The sequence below is a fragment of the Formica exsecta genome, unplaced genomic scaffold (assembly GCF_003651465.1).
Source record: "Formica exsecta isolate Colony F162 unplaced genomic scaffold, ASM365146v1 scaffold149, whole genome shotgun sequence".
NCBI lineage: Eukaryota > Metazoa > Arthropoda > Insecta > Hymenoptera > Formicidae > Formica > Formica exsecta.
This window is the reverse complement of record NW_021848818.1, coordinates 977,454-995,447: the sequence shown is the minus strand read 5'-3', so window position 1 is coordinate 995,447 and position 17,994 is coordinate 977,454. Positions and strand designations below refer to the sequence as shown.

The window sequence follows — 17,994 nt, the reverse complement described above, 5'->3', positions numbered from 1 at the left end:
GCAGCACGCTGCTACTTTTTCATCCTGAAAATAATTCTACGCAAAAAATTTCGGTTCTCATAACCGCCCATGTATTAAAACAAATATAAAACGGTAAAATAATTGCTCACTATTTGCGTCATGAGAAAATTCCACACAAGGAAAGCTTCTCGCATCTAATTTTTATTATATCCTAAGAAATTCTAAACTACAGAGAAAATGAGAGAAGCAATATACACACACATTTAGAGTCCTCAAATTTGTGTTTTTGCATTAATAATAAAAATTTTTAATAGACGTCAAGCAATATTTTTCAAAAATTTATTAAAGCTTAATGTTTCATTCATTATTTTTTGTATATTTGGAATATATGGAAAATATAAAGAATAAACTGCTACTATCAATTCAAGATAATGCTTTATAAGATGTACATTAATTGTTTGTAATAACATATATTATATCCTATCAAATTTGTTTTTCAATGTAATAATACTTTTTAATTAAATGTCTTTCTCGTCACGCGCGCGCGCGCGCGCGCTTGAATGAAAACCTTTGAGGATGCATTGCACCTGCCTCACGGTGTTCAACACTTTGACCCGAGCTTTTTCGCGAGTGCGAGTTTTCTGCAGCGAGCGTGTACGTGCCCGAAAGCTCGAAGCGTAGCATCGACGGATACAGAGTACGGAGTTTTCGCACGAGAAATCTGCACGTTGCACGTGCGTTTTGCAGCTGTGCGCCGCTGTTCTTTCAGATTCGAATAAATCGGTGTGGTGGTGCAACATAACGCGAGAACGACCGAAGGAAATACGTGCGAAACGAGATGCCAGCTTTCGTAACGTTCGCGTCGCATCTTAGAAGATATATCACCACGCGAGGACTACGACGACTACGTTCGTTGGCGCGCTCATCAGTTTTACACTTTTCTACTAAATCGGCCCTTAACGTCCCCACGGGTGGCACCAATCTATGATCGATAAGCATCTGCGGAGGAGTGTCTCAATTCGAATGTCGCCATAGTGATTCGTTTGTCTCAATATCGAACATCGAACGTCCTGCGGAGGAGCGAGAGAGAAGAATTCCGCGATGTGCGTGACGGGGAAGACATACGAGCAAGAAATGGATGGGAAAAGTACGTTCGAATCTTAGCCAGCTCTTGCCCCGTAAATAGCGTTTTGTAACCCCCGTCACGTGAAATCGATATCCCTTAAGAGCCGGTCCGTGAGGTCGTTCGTCAGACCGGTGCTGCCTGTTTCGCCCCGCGAAAGTGGAAGAGTGGAGAGTGGGTGCCAGAGTGAGTCTGCGGGGAGCCTGCGGGAGGAGGCGGACAGGAACGAGGTTTGGCTGAATAAAAGAAGAGATGCATAGGAAAAGACCAGCGTTCCTCAACGACATGGGACTGCTAATGTTCTTAGCAGTAACAGCCTCTCTGCTGGGTTACTGCCAAACAGACGAAAAAGGTAAGACACAGCATCGCGATCCCTCTCTTGGCTCACCGTTTTACCCTCTTTCTCTCCTTTCCCGTCTTCGTCCCTCGCGCTATCCACCCCCGCCGCGGAGGTAACGTCGAAAGAAATACGGATTTTGCTTTCCGCATCGCCACTCGGACGGATGAGGGTAAAGGGACGCGAGGATAGCGCCATGCGCGAGAAAGAACGGCGAAGATTAACTTTTATGGCCGCCGGCATCAGTAGTTCCTGCGAATTTACTTATAGCGGGAGCGGTTTAATGGTCGTCGTGCACACACACACACACACACATCGCCAGGCGCTTTTAATAGTGCGAGAGACTGTGGCGCGCTACACCCGCCGCGGCATCCCTTCGTAAACACCCCCACACGAACGATTATATCGAGAGAAACGCGCGCAAGAGTACCTCGGTCTCTTTAACTCCTAATCCGCAAATAGCCACTGGAATAATCGAAAGCCATCATTTTTTGATGACTATAGTAATGGAAATTTATGTGTGTGAAAAATAGAAATTCGTTATATATAATATAAAATAATAAAACAAGGAAATGAAAGAGAAATCAGAGTTGTAAACGTTAAAGTTGTAATCGTTTATATAATAACTGCAGATATCCGCACAATCATTAAAAAAGTATGAAAACCGTCAAGCATTTTGGCCTACTTTGAATCAATATTTTTAATTGCTTAAAACAATTCAGAATCCATTGTTTTTTAATTGAAATTTTAATTAAAATTTTTATTCTTTGTTTAGAGCCATTGAAAAGGATCAGATTGTTTGGTAATCTTTGTACTCTTTTTTTTTAAATAGTTCGATACTTATAATTATTACACATAATTATGCATCTATAAGAGCGCTTTAGCTCCTATTTGCTCTTCTTTTATTATCGAAAAAAATTTGAGTGGATCCAGCTTTTTAATAATAGCAGATTGCAATATAACCATCAAACTCAATAACTCCTGATATTTTACAGTTACTTTAGAATTAACTCGCTGCTTTATTACTTCAAAGTTTTAAGCGTGTTATTAAATATTTGCATTATGTCCTTCGTTATACAAGCACGAGATATTGTGCATGAGAAATGTGTGAGCGGATTTATATGATTATATACTGGGGAGAGAGAAAGAGAAATATTATTCTGTAATTTTGCAAAATAAGTTGTCTGAATTTCTCTTCGATATTATCTATATCCCATACTATATAAAAATCTTAATAATGTAAACGGATTGTATTTTCGGAAAAAAAAAAAACAGAGAAGAAAACGTATAATATAATGTACTTGCAAATCTAAAATGGAAAATAAATTTTTTAATTATTTGTAATGTAGTATCCTACATTATACTTACGCGCGACGCGATAAAATCAAGCAAGCGGGAAGAATGAACGCGAGCGTTTTTGGAGTCGCTAATTAAATTTGCCCAATTTACAATAATCGAACGCGGAAATCACGTCGAAGTAATAACTTGCTACTAAATCATACATATCGGGAGTGCATTCGTGTAACGAATTATCGGCATATCCGTTATCGTAGTACAACGCTCGATGTATATATGGGCTTAGCGTTTCATCTGAATAAACCGGATAATCGAAATAGGTAAGCCCCGCGCCGTTACTTTTTCCCGAGTCATCTCTTTTCCGATGCTGTACCTTACCAGATCGATCTGAATTTAACAAGCGGTGAGATCGTGGTACTCGCGCGTACGGTGCAAGTTCAAACAGAAAATTGTTAACGTTCATGCATTGCAACGGTCTTCTCCAAAAAAAAATTCTGATGGCGCGTTCGTAACAATCAATACGTCGTGTCGCGTATCAATAAAATTCGTACGCTCGACGTATTCGCGTGTTAATACACATTGCGAATTCTCTTTCCGAAATTGTTGTCAGTTCTGCCATTGTTTATACGTATAGATGCAGTTTCAAAGCGATCAATTAAATTTGTCATGTTTCGTACATTTGTATATAATTAGGAGTAAAAACTGGATAAAATAATTCCGACATACACACACATTGAAATATAGTATATATATATATGATGTATAACAAGCGAAAAATACAACATCCCCGATGTTCGTTTAACGTTATTTGCGGTTGATCTCATGCAAAATTATACTTTCCCCAAGAGACATATACCGGAATATTCCGAAATAAAATGAGATATCTCTCTGCTACTCTAATCAGTTTTCCGTTTGTCGGATTAATCTGCATGGAGCGTGCGGGACTGTTGCGTCGCGTCGCACGTGGCGTATCGCACATTTGTTTTTACACACTCTGGCTATTCCGACTGGATACATATTTTCGCGGAAAACACATGCATCGGAGAAGAGAGAAAAATTCGCTGTTACGCGGTCGCTGTTATATCGTATCGCGTATTTTATGCGTGCCGGTCATATGTGCTTAATATTTCGCAAAGATATAATCGAAGGATATGTATTATAATTACGCGCTAAAATGTTTTTGCAATAATAAAAGAAATGCCAATGAGAAAATGTAAAAACAATTGTAGATACACACAATTATAGTTATAAGTAGTTACAGTAAATATTGCCGAAATTACATATAAAATATTTCGATTCTCTCAATATTTTCTTCACAATAATTTCTAAAAAAGGATCAATTACGTCAACGTCACTTAGAATCTCATTAAGTTATTAAATGTAAGATTTAATCGCACACGCAGCATCTCGTCATTTTGTTCATAGTTTTCATTTGCGTGATTATACACGCTTTTAATATGATACAAATAAAAGCAATCGTAATCCATCGATATCGATAGCTAATTCAGAGAGAAAAAGAGAGAGATCAGTTAGCACGATTGCCCTGCATAAATTATTATTCTTATTTTTGCGTGCAACTCTATATCCATCAAAAGAATTATCAGGAAATACTCGGCATAAAACTTTACGAGATTATTTTCATCTGCCGATCACATGGGGCCGCACCGACCATTATCACTGCACGTTAATGCACTGTATACTTTTTCTCGAACACCGTTGGCTAATTACGGTTATGTAATTACGAGAGAATCTCCACGCGTTCTCGTAAAGAAAAATAGAATTGTATAATACGCCTGAAATGCTCGTATCTCATAATACGATTCGGTTCTACTCTACGCGTTTATCCCGTATGCAGGTCAATCGGTGTATTCAGTGAAATTCAATACAATCGATCGATATACAATCAACGCGGAAAATGCGGAAAATTTGATCTGAAATATACCCGTAAAATTACGAGAGACTAGTGCAATAGTTAGTTAATTATTAGCGACACGGTCGAATAAATTAGTCTCTTGTTACGATTCAGCTATTAGTTATGTGGTATATATATCATAGACCAGAGAAAATATGTATGTTTTGACGACAACGCGATTAAATAGCGTTAGAAAATAAGCACAATTTTTCATTTCGGATAATTCGTCATCTAACAATAAGCAAGTATGCAAAATAATACTTCGACGTTGCGCCACAGATAAACTATTTTGGAAATGACACTACGTAATATACACTCTAAATATATACACATTCAACAAAAAAGGTTTTAAAGGTTTATTATTATTTAATTTTCAACTATAAAACACACACATGTCTCTTTGTGGCCGAAATTCATGGAATATTGCTGGTGGATATATTCGCATGATTAAACCGATCTCTTTTGCGTAACGATTCTGTTATTTTGTACTGTAAAAGCAAATCTCGATTTTTAGTAATTCTACAAAACAAATAACCTATCGGATAATAACGAAATACGTATTTTCGATATTCCCGTATACAGCCACCGAGAATAGTAATTATCGTAACGAATACGAATACGAATTGTATCAATATACAATGTATATATATATCCGGATACAATCGAAATAACAATCTATACATGGATAGATGTTAAACGTCTCAATCTCAAATATGTTCTATATAATCAGCACCTGAGAAGATAATATATGATAATCTCAAAAATTTAAATATTTTCATTCTAAAAAATTACATTTACATTTATATTATAAGTTTCAAGAGAAAGAGATTCTTCGATTTATCTATATTCTATAGCTTTTACATAATTATTTGAGTTTCCAATTCTTTGTTATTATAAATTTTAATTAGATCTATAAATTACAAACCTTATAAGCTGATGAATCTTTTTAAATAGAAGTCTGTTTGAAAAAATTAAAATATTGCTTACTGAATTTTCTAAAAGTAATATTCAATGTGACAAATGTTTAAAATTTATTAATAACAAGTTTTGAAAAAAATCAGATGTTTGGAAAAAAACTGCCGCTTTATTATTTAGTTTTGAGATCAATATTTTTGCAAATTAATTAGCACATGGGTGAGAGACATTTGAGGTTTTAAATACGCACTTGGTGAATCGCGTGGGAAAGTTGACGGGCATCAAAGCTTCCATATTAAGTCGGTCCTTTGAAACGTACGCAAATATTGCGATTCGTGGATAACGCAAATTGAGTAAGCCACGGTGCAATGAACTGAAAAACACCGAGGGCAATACGATCGATTCGCGGTCGACGTTAATGTTTCTATGCACTGGATAACCGGGAAGGAGAAGAGAGAGAGAGAGATTCTTCGTACTTAATGGTCCGTGCTTTTATTCCATGTACTTGAACGCGTTCTTAGATCAGTTACGGGAGTGGGAAATAAACCCTTGGTGTAACTTCGTTCATTTCTTTATACGTGTCTATAGACGGCGCGCCATAAGATACGAGATCTCCTCGTTGTTCGTTCGAGGCAGTTAAAGTCGGTCATTCAGCGGCTTAATCGAAACATCGATGTGTTCCTTTTACACTTGTGGTCGTTCACACAATGGTGAGGAACACGCTAATCGAGAATATTTTACGATCGTAATAGCTGAAATACGCCTCGAGGAGATCTATACGGAAACTTTGCAGACTCAACCGCGGATTCTTTATATATCACTTTTTATTCGGACCGCAAAAGCGATATTTGTAATCCTGCAAAACAATGTATAAGTCTGCAGAAACACCCGAGAGAGTCGGAGAACTTTGACGATTCATTCATCAACCTGCCGCCAGGTCCACTTCTGCCGCTTTTGTTAATGAAGTGGCTCGAGTGGGTTTCGCTATAATAAACTTCGAGAACTTCGAATCCATGGATAAATTTCGAAGTATCGTGATTAATAATTATCGTATGTCTTTATAATTTCTCTACGCTTTTTAATCGTTGTAACTATCCATTTTCATTCAGTAGCTAATTATTGAATATGTCGATTCAAAGTGACATTTTTTTATCTCTGCCTACGATTTAAAATTTAAACATATCAATAAACGGAAAACCCTTTGATTATTAAAGCGATTTTATTTGGAAATATCGGTCTTTTGTTTCTATACGATGACTGTTTTGACATATGCGAACGACAGTTGATGTGAATGCGGGAAAACAATTTTGCGCGCGCGCGAAAATAAAGCTTTTATTATTTTTATTAATATCACAAATAAACGTTATTTTTGACGTGACGCGTGTGGAATATTATAATTCATATTATTAATTAATATTAGTGATAGCGAATTATATATACATGAGAATTTATTATTGGGCGAGTTATGAAAACAGATGCAACAAATAAGAAATGCTTTATGATGTAAAATCATTATTGGCCAATTTAAGTCTAAGGCCAAGTCTAAGATTGTTTGTATTTTCTAATTTCTTTTATTACATTTTATATATTATAAGAAATAAAAAATAATTTTCTTTTTACTATATTGATTTTTATAATAGTAAGAGAATATTTGATTAGAATACTGAGGATGCATAGTTTGCATGGATTCTAACCGAATATTCTTTTATTATTATAGAAATCAATATAGTAAAAAAGAAATAATTTTTATCTTTAGAATTGTGTGTAGGTAAATGGAGTTAAGAAATTGTCGTGAATCTTACAAAATTTGCAAAATCGTACCAGTTTGTTGTCTATCTTCGCAGTCTCGTCGCGCGACTTATTTACCGCTGCTTACGGCGCGGTACGGTAAATATATGAAATTTCCTGAAGAAAGCCACTTTAGCTCGCAATTCAAAAGTTATCGGAGAAACAGATGAACGAAATAAAACTTCCCGAGTGACACTTAATTTCTCTTCCTCGGCACTGAAGAAAAATGAGATCTTATGCGCCGACTCTGCAACGTATTCACCTCATTTCTTATTTTACGCAAAAAAATAGGATGTTCGCGAGCGCGATGTTTAACGGTCACATTCCTTTTTTTAAAATTCATATTTTAATTATTATTATATTAGTCAGCGGAATACAAAATGCGAACCAACTGTAATAGGAAACCGCCTTCGTTGGTTATGAGAAAACTGTGCAATTTTCAGGACCGTAGAATTGTCGAGAGAGAAAGAGAGAGAACATTTACAACATTATGTAAATTAAAATGAAGGATTGCAACGTTAATAGCGCATTTTCCTGTCTCTCTCCCTCTCTCCCTCTCTCTCTCTTTTCATCTTTTTTCCTCCCTCCGGCAAATTGTCCGGTATATAATAATGCGCGCCATCGGTCTTCCACGTTGTACCATCTAAACGCATTAAATTTGTTAAACTTGCAGTGTCGTTTTACGGGGCGAGCTACATCCATCTTCCGGTTCAAGAGGCCAAGGGTGCTACTGACATCAGTTTCCGGTTCCGAACTCATCTCTCCGATGCTATGCTGCTATTGGCTGCTGGCAAGACGGATTACTGCCTGATCAAACTCGAAGCCGGCAGATTGAAGGTTCGTTTGCCCCCGGCGCTTACTTCTATTAATAGGCTTTCTGTTTGGTGCCGGTCGTCTCGTCGTTAACGGACCGCACGTGCTGCGATACGCCTGTCAGGCTTCTCTCTCTTCTCTCCCCATGTCCTTGTGGAGAAATTGGAGACGCGCCGTGACACGAAAAAAAAAAAAATGCAGATTCTCGCGTGCCCACAAATATTCCCCTTCGCGAGGTACCGCGAGAAAAAAAAGGAGAATTCACTCGCGCAGATGTAACACTCGCGTGCGTGTCCCCGCGGTTCTTATTACTTTGGAATTTTTATTTCTCAACGAAAAAGATGGCACGCGTCCAACGGCATACGGCGAAGAGTATTGCATCCAAGAAAAGAGATCCTAATCGGCAACGAATTTTGTGAGCTGCAGGGCAACGCGCGCGAATAATACGTAGAGATATTAATTATCAATCCACAATGTCGCGCATATTCTTATTTGTTTTATTCTTATTATCACGAAATAATTATTTATGAACATTCATCTTATATTAACTCTGGCTAATTTTAAGATACCATCTTTCAATAATAGTACATATTGATACAGTACATAATACAAATATTCATATTTTAATGTGAAGAATATCCGCGATTATTATTTAGTTAATATCTCCTTACTTCTTCTTTCAATTGATTTCTTGATTTGTTGGGAGGATATTATTTGCAAGAAGGAGAAATATCACTTATACTATTATTAAGAGGAAGGTAAGTACGTAAGAAGTGCAAGTTCTAGGTTAAAGCACAAGGGAAATGGAAGGGATAGAATAAAGGCAGTGATCTGTAAGATCGTTGCATATCAGTTAAGGGTTAATAAAAGAAGGTAGCAACGCAACAATAACAGCTTAAGGGTTAAGAATAGAATAATATCTTTATACCGTATAGCACCGAAATCGATAAGGCTACAAAGTAGTATAGCACTTCCAAAATTGTGTGTTCTTGTGCTATTAAAAAGTATTCTAAAAATTTCTATTAAAAATTTAAAATTAAAAGCGCGCGATACTTTATTTTGATATAAAAATCACGTGCATCATAGATGGAAACCTCATGTACAAAAAGGCCGAACATGTACTGGAGAGAAAAAAACCAATAAATTGATTCACAACGAGCGAGATACAACCAAACCAGCCACCAAAATCAATCGTAGGTAGATTTCGATATCGCCGAGTATCACATTTCAACTGATGGCAATTGCGCCTCAATCGTAGAGAGAATTAACCTGCCGCCACTTCTATTGTATCCAATCAGCCGATGAGTCGACGATCGTGGAGTTTCACGGTGAATTCGCACGCCCTTTTTTGCCTCTGCCGTCATAAAGAGAAAGATTTCACGGCGGTTGATAAGCGGTTCGACGTTCTCGTTAAAAGATCGACTTTCTATCTTTCTTTCGATAGCTTGATGACGCAGCGCGCGTCAACATCGATGGAGGTCGCTTTTACAACACGTCGAACAACAACGAGAACAAAACCGCGTAATGTCTTTTCCATCGACGTCTCGCGAAATGAAATTGTACGGTGATACCGCGCGATGGTGAAGTCAATTCTTTTTTTTTTACACACCCGTTTTTATCGCGCTTCGATACGATGATGTTCCGACCTGGAACGCCGCCCGTCGCGTCCTGATGCGCGTTCGTTTTTGCGCATCAGTCAGGATTTCACGCGCTCGGTCAAAACTGTCCGGACAAAGTCACTCGATCGAATTTTACGCAATAATGAACGTCGCGGTCCAAATGATGGGGCGAAAATTTTTTTCTTTTATCCGAACAATTGTGCTGGGATTTACGTGCAAACGGAGTAACGATAGACGTTCTCGTGATCCTTAAGCGCAAATAACTTCCATTAAAAATTTTTCTTAAAGAAATAATTTATTCGCTGAAAGCGTATCTCGCATTAATTTACACGCAGTAATTAAATGTACGATATACGCGTGATGCACGTGAAATGAGCGGAAAAGATTCGCTCTCGCGTTTGGTAGCCCAAATATCCGCGGGATGAAAGAAACGAGATGGAAAACAATTTATTATATCTCATACGTTATCTTCCGATGACATTTATACAGACATTTTTTACATTGTTGGCGTTGTAAGCTTGGAAACACATATATACACGTCGAGGATACATATTACATTATAACAAAATTCCATTTCATATCTGTTCTAGTATCAGAAATTGAAATTCAGATTGAATATACGCGGAATACGAATTTTCGTGATCGATATCTATGTTATTATGACAAGCGTCAAGACTGCCGGCGCTGGAGATGAACACGGCTGTGCTCTCGCGTATATGAAACATGTACAGAGTGGTACAGCAGCATGCCTATAAGCAAGTTTCATGGACCATAATGAGAAGAACGCTGACAGCGATAGAGCTAGCGTAGTAGCCACATCCTGTCTCTTGATAATAACCGCTGATGAGAGCAGCGCTGCTTCTAATTATGTACAAAGAACGTTGCGCGCTGCAACGAAGTTACAACTTCGCCGCAGATTATTAATTTTCCAACGATTAATATTCTCGCGCGTACTCTCATATTTTATATGACTCATTATCACACTCCCACCGACGAATGAAACGTGCTTAGCGCCCCAATTATCGCGGGCTGCAATTCGCGAGAATCTGACGCGCGGACCCGAATATTATTTTCCCGACAAGCGCAATTAGGGTAATCGGTTTTCACTATGGTCGTCACAATTATTCTAAAATCATTTCTTCGATAGACGGCGTCTCGCATTTCAATCACAAAATTTTCGTCAATCTTGGCTCCCATGTTTCTTCTTACGGTTTTCGTTCTCTCGAAAAATCTGGAGTCTTAACTGGTTGAGATAGAACCGTACGCGATACGTATCTCGATGCAGTATTAAAATATCCTCCACTCTGAGTGCATTAGCCGTGTGCAGGCACGGTATCATGGTTACGCGCATGAAACCCGGCGTGAAAACCGCGCGAATCTAATTTCGCGAAGGGTTAAGTCTGTGCAGCGCGAAGAACCTGCTTGCCGTCGGAGCTTAATTAAATTTGTTAAGAAGATCGTTAAGGAGGATGAAGACAGGATAAACGGCCGAGGCAAAAAGTGCAATGGCTGTTCTGAGGTCTCGTGTGCCTTCTCGAGACGGAGGAGTCTCGCACGACGCCTCCAGAAGCCTAAAAGCCCCTCTCTTTATCCAGCGATAATCCGGCGATTCAGAACTTAATTACGGCGATATATCGCGGTATCGCTCGCTTTCCAGCCGGCGATATAGCCGGGTTTCCGATCTCATGTAGTATTCAGGATTTGTAAAACTTTTCCTCTTTGCGTGTCTTGTCTCTTTCGTGAGTTTTTAATTAAATTTATTCGATACTGTTTATTGCAATTATCCTTAATTTAGCTTATTTTTCTTTTTTTTCCTTTGTTATCGCATATAAAATGTGAAAATTTTCGAAATTTAAATAAACATATTACAAATCTTTGTTAAAATAAAATGTGTTTAATAAGCTAAGAGAGCCGAGAAATGTAATGAGAATGAGATATTAAGAATTTGATAGTAGCGATAATATAATGGACTATAATGCCTTATAATTAGAGAAAACGTCGTATTGCACTTTCCCTCTGCGTGTAGAGGACTATAATCCTAGTAATTATGAAACATCGTTGCTAGCAAAGCGCGGCATTTTTCCTGACCCAAATAGATATTTCCTCGGCGTTACCTTATATTTAAACGGGGAGAGCAACGGGGATTATGAATATATCTAATTTAACAAACTAACGGAAAATGAAAGTGAGCGTTTCATTTCACCGACGATTGCATCTGAGCGCGAAACACAGTCGTTTATCTTGAGCCTTCGATAATCCGATGAATGAAATCTTAATTACTGTAGCGTATCACGATGTCGCTCACTTTTCAATACGCGGCACCATTCATCCGGGCGATTGACGTGAAAGGGAAATTTTCTGCGACATGTCGACATTTCGCAGTGATAATCGGATCGTTGCGTTCTCTATACATATCTCCCACTATTGTATCGCAATCTATTGTATCTAAACCTGTCTCGACGTCCCGCGGATAATCCGACGATTCGGGTACGCTTCAGCGGGGATGCATCGGCGGTTTCCGATATTCACTTTCCAATCGTCGATGCATTCCTAATGCGACCATTGCAGACTCTTCGACAATTGTGTGCGTATAGAAGCGCGTTTACATTCTTCAAAGTGTCGGCGTATATCGCGCGCTCTTATACATATTAATGAATCCTACATTTAGTTATCCGATATTGCTACGTTCGATTTTAAAAGAGACCTCTCTTTCTCTTTCTCTCTCTCTCTCTCTCTCTCTCTCTCTCTTTTTAAACGTAGTTTATTTCTCAACTTTAATTTTCTTAATTTATGTCTCTCGCTGCAATTCATAACCTTTTTTTCATATTTTATTATAATTTATAAATTGTTTCTTACTTACTTAGCGACGGATTCTGCTTCTTTTAATTATAGTAGACTTACCTGTAACAAAAAGAAATAGTAGCGGTTAGTAATAATAGTAGTAACTACGCTATCGCCAGCCCTCCTCTCTGTTCGCGAAAACTCGCGCCTTTATTACTGGGTCAACCGTAAAAACCGGCGATGCAGTGACTTGGACTGCGCCGCCACTGCGACTTTAGTCTCGGACGATCGACTTTTCATTAAGAGGAGGAGAACCGCAGCGGATGCTTCTCGATCTCTTACATAGGATCAACGAAGACGGCGCTCGAGGAACAGTAACTGTAGTAGGAATGCTATAAGTCTCGGACGTTCGATTCAGGACGCGATTAAAGCCTCTTTATCAGGAGCCTGCTACTTCACCTCTGGCTAAAGTGCATCGTGTACTATCTGGTAACTCGATAATGCATTACACCGCGTTGAAACATAAAGTTTAAGCGACGCGGCTATAGAAAACGTGCTGAGAATTATTTATCTACATCGCTGTCTTTATTCGTAAAAAAAAGTTATTTCCCGCAGCTATTTCAATTTATTATTTCTCTTCTTTTCTTAAATTTAAACTATTCGATATTTGTTTTTAATGAAATGTTCGATACAATAACAATCTCTCTCTCTCTCTCTCACTATAAATTTATAAAATAATTAAATTTTTCATAACTACAATAACTATGTATATTACGTAATTTCAATTTTTATTATGTCTTTTACATCTTCCTAGAATTTTATATCAAATTTTATATGAAAAAAAAAAATTTAATCTTAAGTATCAAATTCTATTCTGGAAATCTTAGACAGTATCTATCTGATGCTTGTTAACAAACAATTTATTATTAAAAAATATATATACTGTGTAATATTAACAATATAATTACACACATTTAGAAATCTACAAAGTTGGACGACAAATATAGAAAGCAGCAATCATACGGTTGATTTAGATGGTTTCTGTAAATGTAAATGTGCGCGGGGAAGGGGAGGGAGAGGAGTTTGAGTTTATTCTCCCGTGGGTGTGTATCGTAAATCCACTACGCGTAACTAGAAATCCCCGATGGTGCGATTATAAAGTAGTTGCAGTAACTGCTGTTGCGCGACATGTTTTGGGGAAATAACGATTCATATCTATATCCGTCTTTTGTGCGGTGCTTACGCATTACATGTAAACGTAGAATATAATTGCGAAGATCAGACAAAGATCCTGTCAGCGGCGCTGCTAAACTGCGGGCGAACCGTGTCGTATCTTTTTTCTCGTGGAAATTGATCAAATACAGGGACGACGAGCTATCGAAGATGTTCGACATTTATTTTCTGCGTGAGACCGAGAGCCGTTTTCACTGTCTGTCTAGCTGTCTGCCTTCTTCATTCTCTCGGTGTGCAAACTCATTGTGCGAGTGCTTCAAGTGCAGACGGAATACACGAAACCTCGAGCTGTCGGATTCCTGTCAGCTCACGCTGTCGGAGAATTTGCAGGGCATGACTGGCGCCAGACAACCTCGTGTACCAAGCTTGGTACACCTACTTTGCCAAACCTAGCTTTTTTGCGGATTTATATATGTTTCTCGATGCACACTCGAAAACGAAGAAAATGTGCATTTTCTCGAATTTCCAACAACTTGCTCGAGATAAAATTAAATATCCGTGTCATATAATCTATTCATGCCTGACGGTGCTAATAATTATAAAAATAACGACATGTTATTATCTTAAATATTTTGCTTTTAGAAATGTTGTTACTCCTTACGGACTTTAATTTCGTTTTAATTTATTTCTCTCTTCTGTGCGATATAATTATTTCACAAGGGGTAAAACTTTTTGATCGCACCGTCGAGAGACCGCAAAGAAGGTAAGCTACCTTACAGCGGGACGCTTCTTGCGACATTTGTGCGCAGTCGTCGCGGTTACTTCGTTCATTAAAGCTCCCAAAAATATTTGCGTATCTCTCTTTCTCTCTCTCTATTCATCGGTAAAAACTGCATGCGTTACCATAACATTTTTTTACTCTATTCGCGGCTTCGGCTAGCGCGGAAAGACATAAAACACGCATACCGAGTCTACGGAATCGGAAACCGAAACTTTATTTTGAAGAGAAGGACAACCGATCTATCGAAAAAAAGTGACTAAGGAAAAACAAAACAGAAATGCATTTGTACCGTGGATATGTATAAAACCCATTTGCGGTAGCGGCGCGTCTACAATAACTCCGATAAAAATGAGACTGACTTTTACGAGCGCCGCTCCTACTGCTTTTTGCCGCAGGTTCACATTAATCTGGGCGCGGGCGAGAACGAGATGGCGAGCGCCCGCGGATTGACACTGAACGACCTCAGTTGGCACGAGGTCAATTTGACGAGACGCGAGGCCAACATCAGCCTACAGATCGATGTCATACATACGACGAGGTCGCAACTACCGGGTCGCTTCTTCGAGTTGAACATACACTACGGCGTCTTCATCGGCGGACAGGGCGATTTCAACGAGCTATTTCTAGGTAAGATGGTAGGGCAGGCAAAGAAAAGGCAGACAGGGCTTGCTTTATCCGGATAAATTATCTCGCCACGTGACTGAACTAGATTCGATACGGCGCGCCAGCAAAAACCACATTTGTCGATGTTGCATCTGCGCCGCGGTCATGACGATATCTCTTTCTCTTCACCTCCTTTCGTTAAATGATCGCCGTTAAATCTCATCCAACTGCCGCGAGGACAATTGTGAGATTAGATAATCAAAAATCGCGTTTAATAAATATTTCGCGCACGTGCTCGAGTAAGTTTTCTGTGTCGTTAGAAATTTTAACGCAAAATATTTTCAAATCGTTTCACGTTTCATGTGCGTAAAAAAGATATTGATGAAGTTAAAATATGCAAGAGTAAATAACTTTAGGATAAACATATAAATAATAAAAGATGGAAATAATAAGATGGTTTTGATAAGCACTAATAAAAAGAAAAGACGATAATCAATAGTACACATTGTGCGCGTATAAAATAAATAACAATATTTAATAATTTAAAGGGCTATAAATTGAGTGTATTATTCACGTAATATTTGCATTGCATGATTAATTTATTAAATTAACACAAATGATTTGCAATAATTAAAATCTGTACATTGTATATTGTATACAGTGCGAATATTTGCATATATATCAAATTAATTATTTATATAATAAAACACAGGTGAAAAATGGCGCATACAATATCAGAATATTTATAAAACACCGATGAAAAATGGCTCTTATAATGATGCAAGATAAGTTTATAATGCAATCATGAAATCTTAATGAATTATCTCTTAGAATTGTGTTATACTCAAATCCACTTGCAACAATGATATTACAACGAAAACTATGTCAACCGATACACGACAATAACATCGTCGGAATGATGTTATTTCGGCAGGTACGGTTTCTATAATGGCAATCCCAGAAGATGGGATGAAGAGGAGATAGCGTAAATAAAAGATATGAAACGTCGTGTTTCTTATAAAAATCTCACCATAACTCTTTCGAGAATTGAAAGTTGTGGAGTGTAAGAAAATCAAAATATAAAAGATCTAGCGCCTTCGGATAAAAATTGTACTATAAATTCTATTATAAATGAGCAGAAACCTCGAAAGTTTTCTAAATTGATCATAATACTAAAGAAAAAACTTGTCGGAAATAATTCAATATTTATCAACGTTTGTTCCGTATTTTATAAAATTCTGTGACATTCCGCGATGTTACATTTAAAAACAATTTTTAATTAATCTTAAGCAACAATTTTCAACGAAGAAACTTGATATATTTCGTATATATTTTCTAGAAATATTAGAAATCTTTTCTATTTGAACTTTTCCTCGCTCTTCTGATGATTAAAGTTATTGGTGTTCTCTTTAAAGCAATCATATTAATGAAAGAAACGACGAACATAATTGTAAAATACTATTGATAAAGATAGAAATTACAAACTATATTACGCATTATAAATCGGTATTCATAGACAACCGATAGAGATTTAAATTATAATATTATAAGAAATTTTTAAAATTTTCTAAATTAATGAAAGCGAACATGAAAGCGGATTCATATAAATAAATCGTTAAAAATGCTGAAATGTGCATTTTTTGAATGATTGTTTGGAATAGTATTATTCGAACTATTATAGTACACTATAATAATGAAACAATTGTTTACCATCGTGTTGAATCGTGACAACCAGCGAAAACAGGTGATTACAATGGAACAGTTGCTGATATTATATCGAAAGTATGACACACGCGCCGTCTCGTGTTTCCGCGATGGCACGGCTTAAATAATGGAGTACCGGGAGCGCGCGTTGCGCAAAATCGCACGAACGAGAGAATGTAATTCAAACATTTGCCTTTGTTTTCGTTGTGTTAACGGTAACGTATAATGAGACTCGTCTCGTGCACCAGTAATGGTCGTAATTACTGTTCGAAATATCGCACGATCAGCATTTCATCAATGCCCGTGTAACTTTGCCCAATCGCGAAAATATATACGTCAATTTCGATCGATCGCGTTCATAATTTTGTTGCCGGTCCTAATTTAATTATTGCGTTCGCAATTCTATTTGGACCACGATTAAATTAAAAGTCGTGATACTACGTCTCTCGTGAAAAACGGCGATTGGAAAATTCTCCATCCACCTTTCGCAACTACAACGCTCGGTTGCATTACGCCTTTGTGGTAAAATTCCGGATTACCTTCTTCTATGCTTCAGAGTATACTCACTATACCACCGGTCATAGAATACTACGCGAGTTGGACGACAAAGGAAAGGCGGAGATATCTTTTCTATTTTCAATCCGTTGTGTAAAGTGCATACAAAAAAATCTTACACAAAGAAAAATCGTACTATTATTTTTTGAGTATTTCTGAAAACATGAGATAAAAGCGTGAAATAATATATTATAGTCAAAATAAATTAAAACATATTAAAGTACGCTAGAAAGTAATTTTGCTGGAGTATTTTGCAGAGGAATATGAAAATGTAAGAATCGCAGAAAATTTAAGAGTTTGTGAGGAATAAGAATTCACGAATTCAGAGGTGTAACCAGCATTTATAATGCTCGCAATCATAATTTTGGCATTGTGTTCACGATTTCCTCTCATTGCGTGTATATGTGTATATCTGCGCGCGTATATGGCTTGTTTAGAGTAAAACTTGGCTCTTATACTCGAACGACTACACTCTTCGTGTTCCATATGTGCCACAAACAGCTTGATAACGACTGGGCTCTTTAATACAGGTCTGGCGCATCAGCCGTAGCGGCCAGATAATCATTTCTCCAGAGTAAAACAAAAAAATTCAACCAAGTCGTTCCATTCGAATTGACGCGAACGAAATTGAAT

General features: G+C 37.6%; 1 protein-coding gene across 1 annotated transcript in view; it reads left to right on the top strand.

The window, feature by feature from the left end:
* The first annotated feature begins 477 nt into the window (after positions 1-477).
* Positions 478-17,994, top strand: part of LOC115246405 (chondroitin sulfate proteoglycan 4) — a 38,225-nt gene continuing 20,708 nt past the window's right edge. The window contains exons 1-3 of the mRNA XM_029825214.1: positions 478-1,436; positions 8,006-8,169; positions 14,895-15,126. Of these exons, the coding sequence (XP_029681074.1) occupies positions 1,337-1,436; positions 8,006-8,169; positions 14,895-15,126 (496 nt within the window). The 5' untranslated portion in view covers positions 478-1,336. The remainder of the gene's footprint in view (positions 1,437-8,005; positions 8,170-14,894; positions 15,127-17,994) is intronic.